We start from the raw sequence: 23,764 nt of genomic DNA, 5'->3' as shown, positions 1-23,764 counted from the left end.
CTCTGTGCCTGTGGCTACACTAAGAAGATGCAATCCACTTTCTACAGACAGCCAAGACTACAAGCCAGCTCGCCACTTCCTGTGCCCTGACAGCATATTACAGCTCCAGGCTTCCATCAGCCCAGGCACTGTCAGTATCTGTTGTCACTGCCCTCACCCTGCAGTGCCAAGGTGGCTGCTATAGCCCTGGCAGAGTCTCACAGAGTATGTGTGGCACTCTCAAGTCTTCCCTTCAGAGTTAACAACCCTTTGGTTTCAGCTATACAGAGTGGGTTTAAAAAAATGACATTTATTCTTGGAGACTTTTTTTTTATTTTTAATAGCTCTTGGGTGAGTTTAACGTTTGTCTTTTCCAAAGATTTGAAATAAGGCTGATGTTATGCAGCTTTTCTCAGGTCATGCCTGTGGGGCTACATAGGACATTTATTTGTGACACGTAACTGAACAGTTAGTTCAAATGCTTTTATTGAGGCTGGAGAGAGGAATGTGACACCACTGCTTTTGCAAAACTCTCAGCATCTACAATTAGAACTTAAGAACGGAGGGAATCTGACATCACATTTAGAACACCTCTAATGCTGGTGGTAAGAATAGACTCTCTGGATAGTACAGTGAATTGTGAATTTAAGGCAAACCTTTTGAGCTGTTTCTCCCTGTCCTGAAGCTGTGCAGCTTCTTGCTTCTGTGACTCCAACTCAGCTCTGAGTAGTTCCATTGTGTCCTTCAAAAGTAAATTCTCTTTCTTGAGCTCAGAAATTTCACTCTGACATTTTTCCAGTTCACCGTGAAGAGATCTGATCTGGCTCTGGCTACTTCCTTCCTAAGAAAAAGGCCAAATTTAGTTATTCATAGTCTCTTATTATTAACCTTAAGATCAGAGAATCATAGAATGGTTTGGGTTGGAAGGGACCTTAGAGACCATCTAGTTCCACCGCCCCTACCATAGGCAGGGATGCCACCCACCAGACGAGGTTGCCATCCAGTTTCTCTGGGCAACCTGTGCCAGCGCCTCACCACCCGCTGAGTGAAGAATTTCCTCCTAATAGCTAATCTAAATCTCCCTTCTTTTAGTTTAAAACCATCCCCCCACTTGTCCTATCACTATCTGCCTGAGCAAAAAGTTGCTCTCCATCTTTTTTATAAGCCCCCCCTTTAACTATTAAAAAGCTGCAATGAGATCTCTCTGGGGCCTTCTCCTCTTCAGGCTGAGCATCCCCAGCTCTCTCAGCCTTTCTTCATAGGAGATCTGATCATCTTCATGGCCCTCTGAACCCGATCTAACAGATCCACATCCTTCTTGTGGTGGGGGTCCCTGAGCTAGATGCAGTACTCCAAGTGGGACCTCAAAGATCTCCCTGTACTTGCATGCATTGCTTTTGCATGAACTGATTTTTCAATTCTATGTGAAGTTCTATGAGCAAGACAAAATCTGTGGTCATAATTTCCTAAACATACCTTATAGTCTCCATATTTTTTGTAACATTCATTCATTACTTGTGCTTTCGATTACAATCTTTAAATGTCAAAAAATCCTTCATTTTTTCCCCCATTTTATTTCCCCATTTCTAAGCTGATAAACAATGCTAATATTTAAGTGTGACATAACGGACGGAAACCTATTGCATTCCTGTGAGAGACTTTTATTATGTCTAGAGAGAGAAATGTGATACCACTTTCAGAAAACACCACAAGATAACGAAGTAGGAATTGGATTCTTGCCTGTTGCTTCTTCAGTGTCCTCACACTCTTCAGCTCCATTTGGAGCTCTTCTATTTGTTTTTTGAGATTAGTGCACGATGTCTGCTGCTCGGAAAGTTCCATCCTTAGAGATCCTAGTAACAACCAGACTGACAATCATTAGGGCAGTCAGAGGCCAGGTGGATCGGAGGTAGATATAGACAATGTAGATGAAAACATTAATACATTACATTTGCTTTGTCTCACAGCTCCTTTGCCATTAAATATTATAAACAGGAATAGAAAAAAAAAAGGAACATGCATTCTCTCTGGTAAAAGCTAAACCTATTATAGTCAACGCCATTGAGCAACAGTAAGTACAGAGCTACAACAGCAGTAACACAACATCATAATCAGAGAGGTAAAGTCTGTGTCAGCTGTTTTGCAAACTGAATCACAATAATTGCTTCTTCTAACCTTGGACTTTAATAGAGCAGCCCTGAGCTTCTCTGTTAAGTCTACTGATGTTTTTTTTATAAAAGGCCATAACACACGCTGAGATTTCAGTTTGTGCTAACACACACTGCAACACTTAAATGAGGGAATCTGTCATATATTGCTACTGTTGTGTAGATTGGGTACAAGTTTCAAAATGGATCAAGTACAAGGAGAAAGAAGTTTGTCTCTCTCATTCCTACAATTTTTCTTAAAGAAGCAGAACAGAATTTCTCTATTGAACATACTAACTTTAGAGAGCAACAAATCTTTCGAGTAAATTTGCATACTGAATAAAAAGCAAGAACAGAATGCAGCTTATATTTAAAATACTTTTGAATTATTCTTTCTTTTTTTATTTATAAAAGCCTCTTATAAATGAGCTTTAATAATCAGAGTTCAAGCCTGGAGATATTACGGGTTCTCATATTGCAGTGTTCTGGTAAGATCTGAACTATTTAGGGAACTTTCTAAACTGACCAAACAATATGTATGGAGCTACAGATCTCCACTGCTGAACTCTACCGACTTGAACCATATATAATAATTCCTCATATAGAAAAAAAAGGAAACCTATGTACTAACTACAATATTCCAGTTTAATACACTACCAGATGCATAGCTGTATGTTGCATACCAGCTGCTGACAGCTAAGAGCAAGGTTAACAAACAATGCTGAGTGTGTATTGCTCAAATTGTAGGGTATGGGAAAGGAGATTCACAAAGACCTGAGTTCCCAGAAGGTGACAAAGAGGATGAATGGGATGAAGGTCAGGGCTTCTCAGCATATCATCAAGCAGTAGGAGCTGCATATGACATGAGACATTATACCTAGCAATAGAGTTTGCTGCTTCTGTATCTGCTCGAGTTCATCATGTAATTCTTTCTTTGCTTTCTCTTCCAAGGTTTGCATTTCCAGCCTATGAGACTGATGTTGGATTTTGAAAGTCTCATTAAATTCCTTTTTCAAACGCTCTTCTGCCTCCTGTAAGCAAAGCACACCCCCAGAAAATAAAATACTTGGAACCTGTTTATCACCTTGTTGTTTTACTTGTAACGCCTGGATGAATCTGGTCTTTCGTTGCAAAATGTTTACTATTTTCATCATCACTTTACACGACACTTCACCAACACAAGAATAAAAATGACCTGAAGTTAAAAAATAAAACTTAACTTGGACAAGACAAATTATTAGGGTATCTTCCACTAGATTTGCTTTACATCATGAAATAATAGCAATGACCCAGACATTTGACATTAGAAAGATATTTTATTATCCAACATACAAACCCTCCAGATTTGACCTGTATGACTATATTTATCACACTGTATCAAAAAAGACTTCTATCTTTTCTATAATTTTTCTTGGACAGAACTTCCACGGTCATGAGAAGTGCTCCTGATACACTGCCGAAATACTACAAATGATGGTGCAGTTGCTATGTAGTGGCTCTGAAAACAACCCCCTACAGCCAGTTTCATTTCTACCAGCCTTCAGTTTGGTTTGTTAAAGCTGGGATTTTATTCTGAATATGTAGAAAAGATATTAAATTCTTCATCATTTTTTTTCCAAATATGTTTTAAAAGGAGGTTTTCCCTAATGTTTGCAATATCAACAAGGACATTAGAACTCCATGCCATAATCACATGTAGGTTTTTTTTAAGCTCTTTTTTTTTTTCCTTGAACAGCTACTTTGTTGAGTACCTCAATATATTGCATTAACATTTAGTCACTGAAATAAATCCACTTGAACCTTTAAAAGCTTTGGTTATCTACTTACAGAATTGATTTCTTGAAGGTATCTAAGCCAATACACATCATTATACATGCATATTATAATTCTCTTAAAGTATTTATGTATAAATGAATAATGGATGAAAAAGAATAAAATAAAGTCCTTTTAATAGCATGCTTAGGAATTCCCTTGTATTTTTGAAACCAGAGCAGAGCTAGAAGAGCTTGTATTCATCTCAGTCTAACTGTATAGGGTAGGATACATTATTTTACAAAATACTTCATTCCACTGTGATCTCAGTTCAAATGTCAAAATTAAAAAACTTGATGTTGAGGTTTCAGTAATAACAAAACAATTAATTATGTGCAACAATAGCTACACATTATTAAGATGAAAGGTAATAACTAAGTTGATAATCAGTTTATCTTTAGTTTAGCCCACACAATTTATTTTTTTTTAGCTAGTATCTCATAAACTGACCTTGAGTTCCTGTTTTTTGCTTTTCTCCAACATTTTTAAGACTTTTTGATGTGATGCCTCCAGTTGCAGTTTAACATTCTGGTTTTCTTTAATGGTGCTTTGAAGATCCTGCAAAAGCTTCTCTTTTTCTTTGTTGGACTGTAGATTATGCTTCTTCAATGACTCCTTGAAATTATTTGCTTGTTGGTCTAATATTTGCTTCAGCTGAGCCACCTGCCAGAAAGGTAAGTCATAAGGATAGGATTAATGACTACACTCACAATGGAGAGGAACTATGTAAATTTCAGTATATTTTATGAACTTGTGTTGCTCTGTGAAAAATAGTAAGATGCTTGCTTCATGCAATGAGCCCTTTGTTTCAGTGAAGAATGGAGTTACATGATTTTTTCTGGATAGCTAATATAGTAACTCAGAATGGTTTTAGCCAACTGAAAAATATTAATAGATTAATTTTAAAAGTTGATTTTTTTCATGGTGCCATTCTTAAATAGGAAGCTTTTAACTCTTGATCTGAAACATTTCATTTAGAAATTTTATTTGATTCCTGGTTTTGAAATGACAAAAACACCTCAAATGAAACATTCATTATTAAAACTTATCATTTAAGGATGCTCTTTAATTTTTCTCAGCCCTCTCACTGCTTTCTGATTTGATTAATGAACAAAAAGCAAATGAGTAATGAGTAATTCAAAAGACCAACTAGAATAGCTCCTTCTGAAGAACATCTTGAAGCATCAGTGGTGAGAAAAATAGAGCAGTTTTTACAGTTCTTTGGGGATGCAAATACCCCTTCAGAGAGAATCTGATGAAACGACATGCCTTTTGCACATACTGTCTGTTGGCCAACAAGTACTTTTCTTAAATTATTTCTTTTTGAATCATCTCCATTTCGTATATACAGTCCGTAGTTCAACTTGCACAGTAACTATGGCACAAACCTGGAGGCAGGATTAAGACTGTGCTTATTGTCAGCCTTGAGATGGAACACTGCAGTCCATTTATAAAGCAGTAGACTAAAAATAATGGAAACATAATTTCTGCACATCACTCTTCAGACTGGTATTTTATTTTCTTTTCTTAGCTTAATTACTAAATACAGTATACATGTCTATAACAGCTGTCACAAAAGTAAACCTCTATTTATAACAATAACTTGGTGGGTTTTTTTGGTTTTTTTTTTTGGTTTTTTTTGGTTGGGAGGCAGGAATGTGTCTTTTCTCTTTTCTATTCGGTAGATTTTCTAAACTTTCAACAAAAAAAATTATTTACCATTCTCCTTAAATTTGCCTTTGCGAACACCATAGCTGCGAAGTTTTGAAAAACTTCATTCTGCGCAACAGGAGACTGCATACCTAGTAAGGTCAATTAGCATTTTTGCTGCTGTGTCTGAGCTTCCACGTGTGCTTTGCCATGCCACCTCCAAAACCTTTACATCTCTTGCTTTTTGGAAGCATGTGAGAGTATATATCTGTTTTCATCTCTTATATACTTGTACTTTCCAACCTTATAGAAGCAGAATTCAAACTGTGAAAGACGCAAGGCTGCTTCCTTAGAATTTCATAGGATTTAAATGATAAATCATATGATGTTCATATAATTTAAATGATTCAAATGATGTTACACACATCTGCAAGTTTGATATCATAAAGAATATATAACCTGTGACTCCTTTGTATTCTCGCCTTATACACTAATATATGTTCTTTTGCTCTTCTTCAGTGTTGCCTTCATTTTTTCCCCCAAAATACTGCTGTTTGTTAGTCAAGGCAGCACTTTAACTAGCTAAGTAGTTGTTTGTAACTTCAACTGTGCACTCATGGTCCTTTCTGATGCAGCACCACAGAAGCTGGATGAAGATTTTCTAAGCGGGCTAAGGCATCTACATCCTTCAATTTCATTCTTGTAGCACATTCCAGTATATTTTGTGTTACATAAGAGAAAAGGAGACATGCTGTGCAAACCTGACTTCTCATTAACTTCTTGGCCACAGGCTGCATTGCACTGTCCAAAGGGAGATACTAATGAGCTATGCCGTATATCCCCAAATCCTAGGAATATTTTCTCATGATAGCTAAATGTATTCCCTCTACTTCATGGCTTAGCTCTTTCTCACAGCAGTTAAGCACGTTGACTTCTCTCCTCCAAAGGATGTTATCTTCTTTCCCTCTCCCCTGAGGCCCTGCTCCATTCCCAGATGGATTGCAGCCCTCATTCAAGTACACTCTTAAGCCTGTAGTATTCTCATAGGTTCGCAGAACAAAACAATCCTCTGAAGGCTCAAAATGCTGCAAAATGCTTGGTATCGATTCCCAGGATTTCACTGCCTTTTGGAGAAAGGGCATCCTGTACCCCCACTTTATGACCACAACCTTTAATCTCCCCCTGTACTTGGCTCTGGTGAGGCTGCACCTTGAATACTGTGTTCAGTTTTGGGCCCCTCACTACAAGGACACCGAGGTGCTGGAGTGTGTCCAAGAAGGGTGACAAAGCTGGTGAAGGGTCTAGAGAACAAGACTTTTGAGGAGCAGCTGAGGCAGCTGGGGTTGTTTAGCCTAGAGAAAAGGAGGCTCAGGGGAGACCTTATCTCTCTCTACAACTACCTCAAAGAGGAGGTTGTAGGGAAGCTGGGGGTCTGCCTCTTCTCCAAGCAACAAGCAATAGGACAAGAGGAAATGGCCTTAAGTTGTGGCAGGAGAGGTTTAGGTTGGATATTAGGAAAAAATTCTTCACTGAAAGGGTTATGAAGTATTGGAACAGGCTGTCTAGGGACGTGGTTGAGTCACCATCTCTGGAGGTCTTCACAAGATGTGTAGATGTGGTGCTTAGGGACATGGTTTAATGGTAGACTTGGCAGTGCTTGTTTTATTTTCTCTACAGAGCAACTAAGAGCCTGAAAACATTGTAAAAAAAGATGCTCCATTTGGTCTGTTGGTTGTTTACCATTTTGAGTAAAATATTTGGATCTGGTATTCACAGAATATTCACAGAATATCAGGCGAAGAGGATTTATTTCTGTATAAGGAAGATTCACGTGAAACACAAATGTTCACGGACTTCAGGTGATGTGGAGATAACTCAAAACCTGACTTGAACACACGCATCTATCATCAGAACTACGTAACTTCCTTACTGAGTCTGGTTTCTTTACCTCTTTTCTTTGCAGCTACAAGAGAGGAAGTTACTGTTCCATTTTTGAGTATGTTTATGGCTGCACAGCTGCTGTTCCTATACACAAGTCAATATATTGTGTTCCTTCCATTTAAATAAAATTTGTCCTTTAGTTCAAATCCACAAATCATTTTTTTTCTCCAGGTAATTGGTGGTGGCTGTTACTGATCATCACTGATCTTGTACTTCAGTTTCCCTCCGTACTCTCTCCATCAGTTTGCTCACAAAGAACCATACCAATATTATAATTAATGTGGATTTCCTTTACTAGATGGGGTAGTGTGCTATATTTGAACTTCAAAGTTCCTTAGCTTTATTACTGATGTTTCACATGTTCTGAGATTTACAACACTATCTGTAATTTACACATGACAGAAGTCTGCAAGCAGAGATGAACCTCGTTAAAAAACTCTCTAATGGAGCTGCAGACTTGGGCAGCTGACTTTCTTCTACTTGGTGGTAAAACCAAGCAATCAATAAAACTTCCAGCTGAATCAATTCAAAGGAAACATTTTTGAATGTATATGTCAGAATAAAAACTTAAAATATGTTTCCTTCAGACCAAATTCACTGTTTTAAGAAATTAAAAATAAATTATTTCCTCACTTGCAAGGAGAGAAATGGCTTTATTCACAGCACACAAGGGAAGAAGAGACGGCAGAGATGGTTCTGCTGTGTGTGTTTAAGAGAGAAAGCAAACATTGAGGCACAGAAAAAACAAGAGCAAGGGAGTATGTGCGTGTGCATTTGAAGGTAACTGGGACACTTACTCAAGCGATGAAGGCCTGGGTTGACCAATGACAAGTTAATACATAAGTGAAGAAGTAGCAACAGGAGACAGTAGTATCTTATAACCCAGTGACAAGGAAACTCTTTAAATGGTGAGAAAGCTGGCAGAAGCAAAAAAAAAAAAAAAAAAAAGAAGCCCGGGTCTCTCACACTTCATGGGAACACTAGCTTGGTAGGTAAGAAAACAACAATAACACCCCGTGTTATGTGAATCAAGACTTTTATCTTGTTCTTTTTTAAGTGCCAGAAAATGAAAGGTTAGTTTTACCATCTCTCAAACAGGTTCAAACCAACTTGGTACATGTCACTGAAGCTATGCAACCAAATTGATTTGAATTAGCCAATTTGAAAAAGCATCTAGCACCAGATGCTCCAAACTGTGAATTTAATCCAGCTAATCTTCCAGTCATTTCTTGGCTTTTTCCTTTGTGTCATCCAAATAAACACAACTAGCTGTCTGAACAAACAAGTGAAGAATATACTGGGCAAGTATAAGGCAGTGCATGCCATTACAGTTGGCTTGCCTTCTGACTTCTGCTTTGATTATTTTAATTCACTGTGCTTCCAAGCACTATGAATATTTGAAGCCTAGCTAATGTCTGCTTTCCCCTTCTTTTATTTGTTGTATGTAAGTGTAAAATCTCAAAGGCAGGATCTAAAGTTGGAATCAGAGAGAATATTTTGACTTCCTGTATCTTTTAAGTAGAAAGATCTGAGTTTCTCAATGCATTGCTAGGGGATGAATTTATATAAAAGACTTAAAACTGCCTTTTGATGTATTATAGAAGAGTCACCACATTTGAGAGTTTGTTCAGACAGTGAAAATAAGGTGCCCAAACACTACAGGGTTTTACTCATACTATGATGCTATTACATCAAAACACTAACACAGCATAAAAAGTAACAATAAAATAATGAAATGTTATTTTATTGTAGTCTTTAGGCTTAAACTTACGGCAATTCCTGACTGGAGGGACAGGTGCAAACACAATAGTCACACCTCTACTGCTGCTATCATTATTTGGTGGTGCCTCCAAGATCATGATCAAGGTTCTGGGCATTACTGTGTTAGCACTGTTCACAGACATATCACAAAGGGATTCCTGCCCTTCCATTTTATGTACCTTGTAATTCCAGAATAGTCTCTTGCACACATGCTGAAGAGATCCTGGAGTGCCTAAGCAAGAGACTGAAGGACTCTAATGAATTAGCAGTCAACCTACACAGCTGTCTTTCCTTCCATGGCACCAAACAGGTGCAAATCTAGCTTATGTATTCAGAAATATCTCAATAATAAGGCAATAATGTCATTTTGAAGTGCATCCCCAGAGAGAACAAATTATCATGATTCTGTCTACTCTGCACAGTGTTCTAGCTATGTCAGCCCAACCAAAAATAAGCCTTCTGCAGCCAAGAAAGCTATTTTTAGATGTGAAATCGTATCCAGGTTAGAACTGGATTAGTAACAGCACATTGCCTAACCTTTGAGGCGGAAGCTCTGGGGTGAGCCATTGCAAAGTTCCCAGCTGGGAATCATGCCCGCAGTGAAACATAATGTTGTATAGTAAATGGTGTTTTCTTGGCTGTGAATAGTCAAATATTTATAGAAGTAAAGTATTATAAGTTGAAATTACAGCACTTCCCTGGCAAAACTGCCAAGCAACTGGTTCAGAAAATAACCCAGGGCATACCAAGAACAATGCAAAGTTTCTCTTCAGAAGAACCATTTCCATCTTCACCCTTTTGCAAGCACTGTAAGATATACTGAAATGTTTCTTAGTGTTCTGTTGATACTTACCATGGTATTGTGAATATAATATATGACATGATATATGCTATTTTATATTATTTATTTCTGTATTTAGTGACAATAATTTTCCAGCAAACCTTGCATTTACCATGATCTCGTGATAACAGATGAAACATAGGTTTCTTTCCTATTTTTCTGGCCTGAATGTGTGACTTCAAGAAGAGTAATTTGCTGGCTCATTGCTTTAATTCTTGCATCTGCAAAACCCAAACAATAACTGCTTCACAACATAAGCCTTTTGATTTCTTTGAGACCTTCCAATGGAATATACCATCTGCATATAAATATGCAATATTATCAGGTTGGACCGTATCCCTCTCTTCCCATCATACCTCAGAATGAGTATAACTTTCAGGCACTACACAGCAATGCCAGCAGTTCTCAGCTTTGGATAGCCTAAGATATTTTTATGGAAATATGTACATTAAGGGGAATTAGAAAAAGAATACAGATGACTGATTTCTAAGAACCCACATGTTGCATTAGGTGCAAGGAAGACACTCTGGATAGGCCAACACAAGTTGGATTGACCTGAAATGCTCTCAGTGAAGAAAACTGTAGAAAACAGTACTATACACAAATGTGTAATAAAACCTAAAACCAGGATTTAGCTAGAAAATTTAAGAATATTAAGAACTACACTTAAATTCTGTATTTCTAACACTGAGAAATGGACAGAATGTCAGAACGCAACTGTTTGATACCAGAAAGTATAAATCTGTTTTACAAGAGAAATAAAAGGGAAAAGACCATACTGCATTCAGAACTAGCACAGCTACTACAGCTTGAATGGGAGAAAAAGCAGGTGTTATATAGCAAATGACCACAACTCATGCCCTGATTGCTGAAATATACCACACCAAGCAGTACTAATAGCAAGGGAAAGTGAAAACAGGAGGAGATATGACATCTTACTTAGGCCCTCAGTGAGCCTATCTGTCCTTTCTCTGTCTTTGAACACTGAAAGAGAGCTTATTATGACCACTCAGAGTCCACAAATGCCAGCTGAGAAAGATCTAGGGTTTCATCTTTTGCAGAGCTGTTCCCATGCAAGCACCTACTGAGCTTGCAAGAAGTGAAACTGGTTAGAAGCACGGAAGATACAAAGTGATGGAAATTATAGACAGTCAATTAGAAGAGCTGTGGCTATCTCTAATTCACTAGTACAACAGTGTCAGCTACCTTATTCCTGTTGCTGTCCATTACTTTTTCTTGAATTAGACTGAAGAAATTTTGTATTTGGGGAATGTTCTGATTTCATTTTGTAAAAATATGGCTCCTCAAAACCTTGATTGTCAGGGGAAAAAAAAAAGAAAAAAAAAGACGACAAGTCCTTATGATGAAACATATGCATCCACTTATAATCTTCCAGAATGGACAATCACAAATCATTTTATTGCTGAAAAAGCCAACAAATGTAATGATATATTTGGGATAGAAAAATAAATGCAGCACTGAGCATCAACAGAACTCTTCACTAGGGTAATGACTTCAGTTCTCTTAAAGCATTTACTTTACAGCTTATCTACAAGATAAAAGCATCGAAACGTTCACAAGCAAAACCTTCACATGAGAACACTGAAGAAAAAGAAATATCCTGAGCGTAAGATTTTAAAGCAGGTAATATTTGCCTAAGAGAACTGAACAACGCTCCAGGGGAACACCTGAGGCAGAAAACATATATTCACAGTTGTGAGGAATTTTAAAGGTGCACTCTTTACCTCGTTAAGTAATTGCCTTGCAGCAGTTCTGCTTTGTTTTGACAGAAATTTATTTATCTAACCTGAAGGCATGGATTTTCAAATCATGACACTTTATTAACATTTTGCAAGATGTACTAATCTGGAAAACGTGCATCACTCGGCCTTCAACTACCTATACATACAGCTGTTAATGGATAATCTAATACTAAACCATCTCAGGTATTTATTTCCAGATTAATCCATGTTAGCAGATTTGCATTGTGACTTAGATGTAACTGGAGCAAGGAATGCTATATAAGCCGTGTCATCCTCAAAGCTGCTTTGGGGTCACAATAGTTTCCCTATTTCATTTTTGATCTTGAGGACATGGAGACATAGCTAATGACTCATATATAAAATACTGTGCGTTCCAAACTGCATCAGTTACTTTATCAAGCAGACAGAATAGAAACAGTGATCTATCTATTCAACCGGTTTTCCATTCAATTCTCTTGCTCAAGGAGGCAAACAAGAAAGCCCTTTTACATGTCTATACAAAAAAAAAAAAAAAAAAAAGAAAAAATATCAGAAAGTAAGGAATATTCTAAGCCCATATAGCCCTGTATGGGGTTTAATTTGGGGGTTTCATTTTCAGATGAAAGGAAAAATGAAGTGCCTTCTTATTACTGAGTTACATATATGCCCAGCTTACCTCAAGTGAAGAGTTTTGAAGTTTCACAGTTAGGGCTTCTTTCTCTTTCTCTAGTTGCTTTATTTCATGCTCAGAGTTTTTTTTAAATTCATCTAGCTGTGTCTGGAGCTCCTGAAGTTAAAAAATAAGGGGGGGGGGGAGGAAAGAAAAGAAGAGAGTATGCAATAGCTGGGACAAAATAGGCAGCATGAAAATAAATTACTTAAGATTTCCTTAATACCTCTCTGTGACTCTCTAAGAAGAGATAGTTACAAGCAATAATATTTACTGCCTATAAATAATAAATGCCTACTATTATGCTTTTTCACTAAAATGTGAAATTATCTGACTCATATGAAGAATTTTAGCCTGGCATCATTCTAAGTATACCGTGTACAAACTCATTCACATAAAACAATACTGTATGTAAAAGGCGGAGTCCTTTTCATAAGGCTTGCACTTGATAAGGCAACCGTGTCCATTGAAACAACACACCTCCACATATTGATCATATATGAATACCTTCATGATCAGATAAAATAATTTACTCCCACAGATTCCTTTATGAGAAGCAGGACTGCATAAATACATGAACTCCAGCAGTTTCAGAAGACAGACATCAATTCTTCTGAGGAGCACTTAACACAGTTCGTAGTCCCCAAAATCTAGATGTACTGTCAACATTAAGTGATAGGAGCTGCACATTTTTTACGACTTCACAACTCATCTGCAAGAGTTTTGATTATTCTCAAGTAGATGTTGAACTTGGAAAGGTATAGCAGTGTTAAAACCAGGAAAAACAACAGAAGCACCATCTTAGCAACAACAAGGATCATTTGACCCGTAGTCTGACTGTCCAACCCTACAAACTGCTGTAATCTTTTTTTTTTTTTTGTCTGTTAGATGCCTGACAAACACACAAATATAGTAGGAGACAGAAACTAAATTTCTCCTTAGTTTATGTGCAAATGTGGCAAACTAGTTGGCATGCACTGAAGTGTGAACATCAGTGAGCATTAAAGCACATGCTTAAGACTAAACACGTGTTTTCCTACCTCTGAATGGACTTCAGCTCACATTTAGGTTCCTACTGCACAGGAATATTACAGATTGCAAATGTGCTGCAGCCAAACGATTCCATGTCACTGGGCAAGAGAGCAGAATTTACCAGAGAGCACTTCTCAGGAAAGTGAAATTCTTTTAAGAATGTCTTACGGCAATTGCTGCTAGTACATACCAACAACAAAACAGTGGCTCGGCCACTTAAAACACATTGAGAGAAGGTATTGCTCAGGCAACTTGCCTGAAGTTGCTCTCTTGTCCATGAGAAGACAATCATTCTTTCTGATTAAAGTTAAATAAGGACATACATACACACTTATGTATTTGTTTGTAACCAGTGGTGAAGTAATTGATAACACCTGCATTCCAGATCCATTTATTAACACTTCGTAGAATTAGCTTCTTTGCCTAAACAATGCAAAATGTTGATTAAATCAATGGATTTGAGTATTTCACAGCAGAGATCCATGGAAATTGAAGTCAGAAACTGGAATACACCTACAATACATTTTTCTTCAGGAGGGAACTTACATTAATCACTCCAGCTGTCACACACAAAGCACCCAACATGTTGCTAAGAAGGCAGTTTGTCACATCAAGGATAAATTCACCTTCCTGCCTCTGGAGCTTTTCACAGAAATACGTCAGCTCGACTTTCTTCTTTCCTTTTTTTTTTTTTCACTAAGACCATAGCAAGAAAATCCTTGCATTTTATGATAATTCAAAGTGCCTCCAGTGAGGATAATTCAAATGATGTCACTGTGACCAATAAGATTAAAGACAGATGAATTAGAGCATCTATAAATAGAATATGTCTACCTTCTGCAGTTTTTTTTAACTTGCATGAAGTTTTAGACTAACTTGATTTTCTTTATATGCCTCATTACAAGATCTTCCAACCCATTTAACAGCTATTCCTTCAGACAAATCTTTTCCTTTTGGAACTGATAGTTGTCTTTATAATGAAAGTTCTCAGTGTCTTTTACTCATACCCCCTTTTAGCTACAGCTTCCACAGTCTTTGCAATACACTAGCAATAGAATTTGACAAAACCGAGGTAGAAATCTGTGGTCTCAGCTATCTATTTTGTAGGGAATATGCTATTACAGTGGACATACTCTACTGAAAAATACTGGCTTTATTTTAGCAAACAGTGTGGAACTTTAATGATTGAGGGTTGCATGCCTCATCTTCAGCTGTTTATCTTTTTTTTTTTTTTTTTGTAATTTTGGTTTGGTTTTGTGTGTGTGACTCACCTGAAAGTATGGAGGCTTCCTCGAGGATAACCTTAGTTATTTCAGAAAGTACAAAGGAAAATTTGTTTTTGTTATGTCTCCAATAGCAGGTCTAATTTTCCACAGTGGTAGTAAAACAGGAAAAAATATATAGAAAAATAAAATATATATACAAATATATAGACAAAATTTGGGTCTGTACAATTGATTAAGGGGAGACATTGCATACAGAGGGAACTCTCGGGATACATACATTACTGATTGTAGTGAGTCCGTTCTTGGTATTATTTCTGCTTAGCTTTTCAGAAGAAAAGAACTGCTCTCTACTAAAAAATAATTTAAAACATCTGTATTTCAATTTGACTTAACAAAGAAAGTCTGACTTGAATCTTGTTCTCTTCGAGTTTTTGGTTATAGAAGAAGTTGAATGCTTTAATCTGATCTAGCTCAATTTTACTTTAAGGATATAAAGTAGTGTCTTAGCTGTCATTGAGCAACTGATGCACTTGAAGTTATGAACACAAGTCAGTGTTCCACTGGATGAGGGCAGAGCTCTAGGAATCTTACAGGACTGACTTCTATAGAATAATCTAAAGGCCCTTAATGGTGAAAGAAAAATTACATTGAATTCAGTACTTTTTGGCATGCTTTGGAATGTTTAAGAGCAAAGCACCTGTTTAAACTCTTGCACACCTTCAGAGCCTCTCACTTGGTTTTGTTTGGCAGAAGTCATTTGCTGCAGTTGCATTATTTGATGCTTCAGTTCGTCTACTTCATTAAAAGATTTGCTCTGGGAATTCAGTACAGCTCCTGTATCATCTGTGGTAGCAACATTTACGTTTCAAAGAGCATAACTAACTTGTGGAATGTGAGTGACTACTAACAAGGGAAATAATTCAGAATGACATTAATGAGCATCTTACCTGCTTTTTGCAAGATTTCCTTCTCCTGAAACATATTTCTCTCTGACTACACTTAGATTTTCCTTCATGCTTTTCAACACACTTTTTTGATCCCAGAATTTCTTGCTGTGTTCCCTAAAGCTACACTTCCAAATTCTAAAATATGCGTTGTGCTTCTATGTTTATTACATATGTTATTTTTTTGTTATCTGGAATAAATCATCATTTTCTGTCTTGGTGCCGTTCCATGGCATGAATCTTTGACCTAGAAAGAATGTTTAAAATAACCTTTTGTTCTTCCATACACTTAAAGCGACTCTGTTGCCAGAATATTTGTAATGTGGGGCCATTCCCTCAGATGCAGTAAGCATCACTGTAAGGTGAACACTCATCAAGAGTTACCATTTAAAAGATGCCTGAAATTATCCTAAATTTGGAACAGGACATATTTCCTTTAATTTTCTGACAACTTGTGCTGAAAGATATTTTTTTTTTCCCAGTTGCTGAAGTATAACAGTTTGTAACACAATTCATAATACAGATGCCTAAAAAAAGAAAAATAATCTCCTACAGACTTTGCTGAGAATTGTCTGTCTCTAACTAAAGGGAAAAATTGGAGCATAACTATCGTCGCATTTCTGGAGGTTCTAGCCTCAGTTTCCAAATATCTAACATAATACTGCAGTACTTACTCAGAATAAATTTCCATTTGTTCCTATATGAATGCTATTTGAGTAGAACCTCATGGATTAAACCTACTTGTATTTGACACTGTCTGAAGGTGAAATCTTAAAGGTAAGCGTGTTTCTTTTACCTCTGTCATATGCCAAAATTATTCCAAAACTAGACTGAATAGATAAGACTTAACGACTTGTCATCCTTTATATTCTTTCTTCCACAGTAATGATAATAAACATGAGCTAACATGATGCCTTTCATCTAAACGTCTCAAACCACTTGACATACACTAAGGAGAAAACAGAAAAATCGCTTTGCTTAAACATCAGTCCTTTTATCTTTCATGCATTTTGACAGCTTTTTTTGGATAGTATTTACTGATGATCAGAGGCATTACTGATTAAAGAAATGCTTCTGTTTCCAAATCTGCCATTATCCATAGGATTCTGAAAAAAAATTAATATTTAACCGTGGCAACAGAAATAGCCAATTAAAAAATTAGAAGTTTCTCCTTTCTATTTAAACTAGAGAGAAATAGAAAATAACATTGTGTCTAACTGTTCTCCTTCCAGATTTAACCTAGTCCCAAACTCTCTTTAAAGATTCAAGGCAATATGCTAAGCTGATGTGTAAATCAGTCTCATTTATAGACTTAGAGGATATGAAATGTACAAGAGTTGAGCAGCTGTCTATCAGAAGAGATTTCAGTTTCATCTAGCTGATACTGAATTTAGAAATTAAATTGTTAAAGACTCCACCTTTTTATACCCAGTTCTTGTCAGATTTTAAAGTTTTTATTCCTAAAACACTGCCTTTTTGACACAATAACTTAGATCAGTAAAATCATGTGCATAAATTTTTGTGCATTCCTTCTCCATTTTTCCTGAATATTATTTAAAGAAACCACAAGAAATCAGGATCTTACTTGTCCCTCCTCCCTCTTATCACTTATAAATATAGAGCCAGGACACTTTCCTTACTGAAACAGATACTATGGATTTCCCCGACTCAATTGAAAAAATGGTTTATCTGCATCTCTACCATTCATTATAACATCTCTGCTCTTCCGTGGAAAGTAGAGGTTGTTCTGCTATTGATCTACACACTGAGAGAATGGTCCTTAATGACATTGGGGAAGGTGAATTCAACACACCCTCCAGCCTTGCGAAACTCACACAGGCAGTGACTGTATTAAAGGCTGAACTCCCTCACAAAACATTCCCAAAGAGGCCCACAGCTGTGCACCATCACCAAAGTGATGCTGTCTGGCAAGACTTGAGGGCAGATGGTGAAAAGTGTCACAGATGTTTTGGAGGAAATGCAGCTGACTGGGGTGATCCTGCTTTCTGCAGGATCCTGGGGTTCTCTGAGACTCTAAAGGAGATAAATCTTTCTCATTAGTAAACTATTTTTGTGATTCTGAAATGCTCCAAATCTAGACCTTCAAGATATTTTCTTATTAATATGTTAGGTTGCTGTCACAGTTCTGGGGTCAGGTCTAGCAGGTAAGTTTCTGTGATGGGAGAGACCAATACTATTAGAAGGAAGTGGAACTGTTGAGCACAAAGCCTGGCTGGGTGCTTTGGCTTCACTGCAGTTCATCAGTGTCTCTCCCACACCCTGACCTTAGGTACCAAATGCAGCCAATCTCTGCAACTGCATCTGGCACAAGGGGCAATGAAGCAGAAAGGGGCTGCAGAGCTGTGCTGCAGCTGTGCTGTATGAGAGATACACCAGCTTGGGTAGACAGGCAAGGTGTGAAGTGAGAAGTAACTGTGAAACTCACCACATGAAACTTCACAGGTGTAAATGACACTTATTAAATGTCACTTGGAATGAGGCATTCTTTCAAGAGTCATACAATACAAAGCACTTCATTCCTAACCTGCCAGCTCACTGCATGGTCTCTTATCTGACCATGTTCATACCAATACATTGAGCTGCTGACAGCTACAATGCAAACGGAGAATGTACTGTGTAAGTATCATTGCTAGTGTTAGTGCCTGGTTGGTTCTCCACGTTTCTGGGCAGGAAAGTTAACAGCTCTGTTCAGTCAACTCAGGGAGTATGAAGTCTAGCATTCAAAGACTTCTCCTAATGAGTTACTAATCATCTTAACTCTTTCTTCAAAATTCTCAGCACCAAAACACTCCCATTGCTCTTCCAAGCCTCTAGCACTGCTTTAGTGTTTACAAGGCTTTTGACTCAAAATGATGTTTAAAAGAACTCTCTTCACCCAAATTTTAAAAATATACAATTTTCTACCTGTATTCTCTCTTTCAGCTTCTGGGAATGCTTCTTCCTCTCATTTATCTTCTGGCTTTTCTCCTCTAGGTCTGCCTCCAGCTTCTTTACTTGCTGCAGCAAAAAACCTTCCTTAGCCTCCGGGCTCTTCCTTTGCTCCATTTCTCTTTGCTGACAATTCTTTGTTTCTGCCATGGATTGCTGCATAGACTTTTTCAAAGTCTCTTTTTCTCTCTCACAGGAAGCTTGCAGCTGGCTTGTTTTCTGGGTATATTCTTTAATTGCTCTCTGGTTCTCACTCTCCAGGTTTTCCATCTCATTTACTACAGCTTGTCCTTCCACATTGTATTTTTCATCTAAAATTTCTTTTCTATCTAAGTTTTGTCTCCTAGATGCTTTACATTCATTCATCAGTCCTTGAGACTCACGATTTAAATGCAGAAGTTTGTTTTCAAAGTCTGCATTAGTATCTACTGTGTCTGTGGAAAGGACCATCTGTGCCTGTTGTACTTCTGTCCTCAGTTCCCTCTCTTCCACCTGCTGCTTGCACAATATTAACTCTGCCAAGGCTTCTTCCTTTAGTCTCTTATGTTGTTCTACTGCAATTTCAAGGGCTTGAATATGTTTCCTCAGCAATTGTTCTTCTTCAGCTTTGCTTTTATACTGGAGAATTGTTTCCCTTGTCTCAGCAAGAATGTGTTGAATTTCTTCTTCATGAGCATCTCTCAGAGCCTGTATACTAGCCTCGTGTTCATCATTCTTAGTGTTCAGGGCATATATCACCTGTAGATGAAGGAAAAGAATATAAGAGATTAAAGTAGCTGGTAAACGGTAGTGTTATGAATTCAGTTGCTATATTTAGCAAGAGAACAATCACTACAGTTAAATATTTTGTTGTCTTTTTTTTTTTTGTTCCTCCACTAGCAACAGAAAGGATAATTATAAACTGCAAATCCTTGTAGAGAAAGAAGACAATACTGTGAGAAATATTTTTTTTCCAGATTTTTTTAGAGATTTCCTTTTTTTGATCTTAGCAAGTTGTCACCTCATACATCAGGTTTGACCTCTAATACAGGGACTGAAACAGAAATTCTGTAAGAATATTAAATTCTGCGTTCCTGAGTTGAACTAAAACACCACTGAAGATGCACTTCAGAACCCATATGACTGACATATTAACTTGATTAGCATTTCAAGGTAGCTATTACTCAGCTGCGAGCACCTTTAGGTTTGAATCGCAGAAGTGCTCAGGTAATGTCTTTTATCTTACCTCAGTAACAGCAATAAATCTCAAAAATCACGCTTTAGCAGGTGGCCCTGCTAGAGCAGAGAGGTTGGACAAGATGACCTCTGGAGGTCCCTTCCAACCTCACACATCCCATGATTCTGTGATTATGCCTATTGGTCTCTCAGTTGAGACTTTCCCTAAGGAAGGATTGACGATTACAGGGCCAGAATTCTAGTCTAATTAAAGAATTAGTTATGACTAATTTTATTTATGTGTTTAAGACTATACAACAATAAGTGACAAAAGACTGGAGTATGTGTTGTATAAACCCTGAAGACTTCTCCACAGTTACTGAATTTGCTTGGCTATGTCTAACCATTCTTTTTGGAGCCCTCTGTGTATTCAATAACATATTGAATTTCAGTCATCCGTAAATGAAAGCAAACATACAAATACATTTTATGTGAAGTCAACTTCCTCCCTGGTGGTAATGAAATAAATATACAAGCCTTAAAGAGTCACAAATGCAAAACATGGTCTGAATACATAAATATGTGTCAGAAGAGAGTAACAGCATCATATTCCAGAAGACAGACACGAAGTCATTGTCTACATTTAGATATGTGTACTGATTGGCCTTAGATTACATGTTGTTAAATCTTTTCTGCTATTTTTGACCATTTTTTCTTTGAAACAGAAATAGTTGTAGGATGCTAAGCAGATTCCTCCTCCCTGTAAGTGGTAACTAAAATAATTCTATGAACCTTTTTTTAACTCTTCCAGAGATAGACACAAAAACTACAAGAAAAATGTTAATTTTGCCCATGGCTTTGGAATGATCTGTAGTAAGTTTGGGCAACTCTTCAATTAACTAGGTCAGATATTAGCAATCATATTTTTATTTTGTTCCATCAGCAAAACAGAGATGAGCATTAAAACATCTGACCTTTGTGACTCAGACTTCTCCCTTAGCAATGAATTTATCTCATAAATCGGCACTGCCCGTCTCATATTATGTTATGTTCAGTCTGACAGTAGAAATCAGGTTCCTCTGAGGTCTGACTTCATCCTCAAGCTTCCTCAAATTCCACTGAGTGTTCGAACAAATCGGAGACATTCTACATTAATGGTTATCACCAACATCTTAGGTGAGTTATCTAAAAGACTGGGAGAAACTGAACTCCCTGCTCTATCAATCATTCCTACACATCTGTTCAATAGTGGCTAGAACCACAAAGAAGAATTCTGACTTGAAAATGAATGCCTTTAAATTTAATCTTCAAGCTTGACTGCTGAAACTGATTCCTCAGTATCTTAACCTTCTTAAAAGATTTAATTTTCAGGGGGTTGCTGCTCTGTACTTTCTGAAATTTAAGCGCCTCACACATGCCTTTCACTCCCTACTGAATATAGCTATTCTATTCCTATCCCAGATGCCTCATTGAAGAGACTCGAGTTAAGTGAGATGAATCTGGGCGGTTTATGTGTATTCTGCTGGAAGGAAAAATACTGAAAAATGATTTCGGCACCTGTACCTTGTAGAGTGTACATGATGCTGACTAATGTGGTATAAACATCTCGACAGTTGTGTTGATCAAAAGCTCATCAAAAACATTTCTAAAAATGATTGGTTAGACAACTCAGACAGAATTGCCTTCAAATGCAAAAAGCACTGCATCGCTCCTTGAGTAACTAGCTTAATACCAATGGCTACAACGTCCTTACAGTTCTCCAAAGCTGTATACTTGCTGGGAGACACTATACTGATGTTACAGCAACCAAGTTATATGGCAGCTTGGTAAAAACTCTGTAACACAGTATATGCCACCAGAGCATTATGACTTTTTAGATTTCCAGGTATGACTACAGTCCTTTGGAAGAAGCTAAATAAACTTACTTTCCTCTGAAGTGAAAGCACAGCTCCATTTGAAATACCTTTGTTTTAAAAAGTTGTTTTCATGTCAGTATACCCACTTCATGTTGGCTTACAAACCAAAATGGATATTGGGCATACAAATACTATGTGCACCTGCTTGGATGTAGGATTTTGGAAAAGCAAGCTTTTTGTAGTTTCCTTTTGTTTTCCATCTATATTCCCTTTTTATTTTTTTCTCCCAATCTTGCTGAGGTGTTTATGATTGCCCTCAAATTAGTATCATCTGTAATTTTTAGTAAGTTGCTTATTTTTACTTCCAGATCATCAATTCATATGTGAGGTGAGCTCTAAACCAAATTTTTGTAGAATCTCCCTCCCTACAATCCGATGTCATAAAACTTTAGCTTACAGTTCCTGATTCACGTTGCATCTTGTCTGTCAAAAACATTTTTTACCTAACTTTGACATCATTTAACAAAACTTAAATAACGAAAGCACCACAATTTTACATTTTGGGTGTAACTATAAAGCAGAATAAGAAAATCAGTCAGCATGACATTTACATGAAATTTATTTCTATTTCTTTGTTATCTCTGCAGTGAATCAAATTCAGCTTCAGTGTATTTATCAGGTTAAGCTGTATTCCAATGCTGTCACAGAATTTTTATTTTTCAGTAAAGGTTAAGTTAGGTAAAATTTGTGTCTATTGAAAAAACACAGACCTCAATGAAAACATTTAAACAGATGATGCTTGTTCATTGATAAATCTACTGATGTGTTCGACACGCACACCTCTATGGAAAAGCAGAGATTAAGACTAAATTGTCGGATCAGAGAATGCTTAATGCTCACCTTTTGCAATCTGTCTTGGCAAAGTTCTTGCATGACTCCTCAACGTCTCAAATACCCCCATAAATTTTTGTCCTTTACAGCCTTGGATGAGTTCAACTACCCTTATGAAGCTGTATCAGACAGTTGACATGCAAGAAATAGATGTCTTCAAAAGAAAACTACATTTATAACTCCACTCTCTGTCTGTTTTAAGGTCAGTGTAGTGTATGTGAATTTTTAGTACAGAAGTAAAGTTTAGTGAAGTTCACAACTCTGTGATAACAGAAGGAATCAAAAAGCTGTTGTATTGTATTTCACTGACAATTTAGTTATCTGGTTTTTGTTACGTATCTAAACCAGATCTAAAGACAGTGGTGATAGAATTCATTTACCAAATTAGCACTCAATATAGTGAAAATGTTCAATCAAGTCTCAGATTTTTAAAGATCTTTAAGGGGTCAAAAATTGCAGATACATGTTTAGCACTTTTAAAGGGTTGGTGTTGTTTTGCATTTTTATGATGCTTAACTGAAACTTTAACCTTCTATAAGAGCTTTAAGAATCTTGGTACAGATTATCATAATGCAACACTACCCAGTCTTAAATGAAGTAAATCAAATTCATCAAGTTCTCACTTAATACCTGTTTTTTCAAAGTATTTCCTTACTTTAAATACAGTAGAATTTAATTCTACAAGTAGAAATCAAGAAGTGATGGGACAAACTGATTGGAAAAAAATCCAATGAGGGCTATTCAATATGAAGATACTTCTGTGGTCTCCAGAAAACACATGGAAATCACCGGAGGCAGGCAGAGTACCTTGCACAAGCGCACTAAAGGCATGTCATACTCCTGCCACTCTCTGGGCACCATCAGAGATGAGCTACTGCCTCAGATATGCCCCAGCTTGTCCTCATGTCTTTGTCAGCACAGTGTTTTTTAAAAGATTTTTTTTTCTTTCAGTTTCTCTCCCTCCTCACAAAGCAGTACCATAAAAGTCAGAATCAAGACCCAAAGGACAGATATCGTAATACTAAGTTATTACTCACATACCCCAATTTCTACCTTAATACTAGACTGAAAATAGCCATTACTCACATTCACATTTCAAGAAGACAGTCTTATTAAGCAAATACACAAGAGCTAGCCTGAATATTAATGTTTCCACTAATTTTTATGT

The 23,764-nt window shown here is 37.1% G+C and overlaps 1 protein-coding gene across 4 annotated transcripts in view; it reads right to left on the bottom strand.

Annotated features, from left to right (window-relative positions):
• Positions 1-23,764, bottom strand: part of FAM184B (family with sequence similarity 184 member B) — a 43,262-nt gene that overhangs the window by 8,373 nt on the left and 11,125 nt on the right. For 2 of the 4 annotated variants that reach the window (XM_040557152.1, XM_040557151.1), the window contains exons 3-8: positions 18,671-19,432; positions 12,550-12,660; positions 4,389-4,601; positions 3,004-3,157; positions 1,720-1,847; positions 636-820 (exon numbers count right to left, since the gene is read on the bottom strand). In XM_040557152.1, the coding sequence (XP_040413086.1) occupies positions 636-820; positions 1,720-1,847; positions 3,004-3,157; positions 4,389-4,601; positions 12,550-12,660; positions 18,671-19,432 (1,553 nt within the window). The remainder of the gene's footprint in view (positions 1-635; positions 821-1,719; positions 1,848-3,003; positions 3,158-4,388; positions 4,602-12,549; positions 12,661-18,670; positions 19,433-23,764) is intronic. The other 2 variants (XM_040557154.1, XM_040557153.1) reach the window with 1 other exon arrangement.

Source organism: Cygnus olor, chromosome 4, assembly GCF_009769625.2.
Source record: "Cygnus olor isolate bCygOlo1 chromosome 4, bCygOlo1.pri.v2, whole genome shotgun sequence".
NCBI classification, from domain to species: domain Eukaryota; kingdom Metazoa; phylum Chordata; class Aves; order Anseriformes; family Anatidae; genus Cygnus; species Cygnus olor.
The sequence above is the reverse complement of the archived record's forward strand: the minus strand, read 5'-3'. Positions and strand labels throughout refer to the sequence as shown.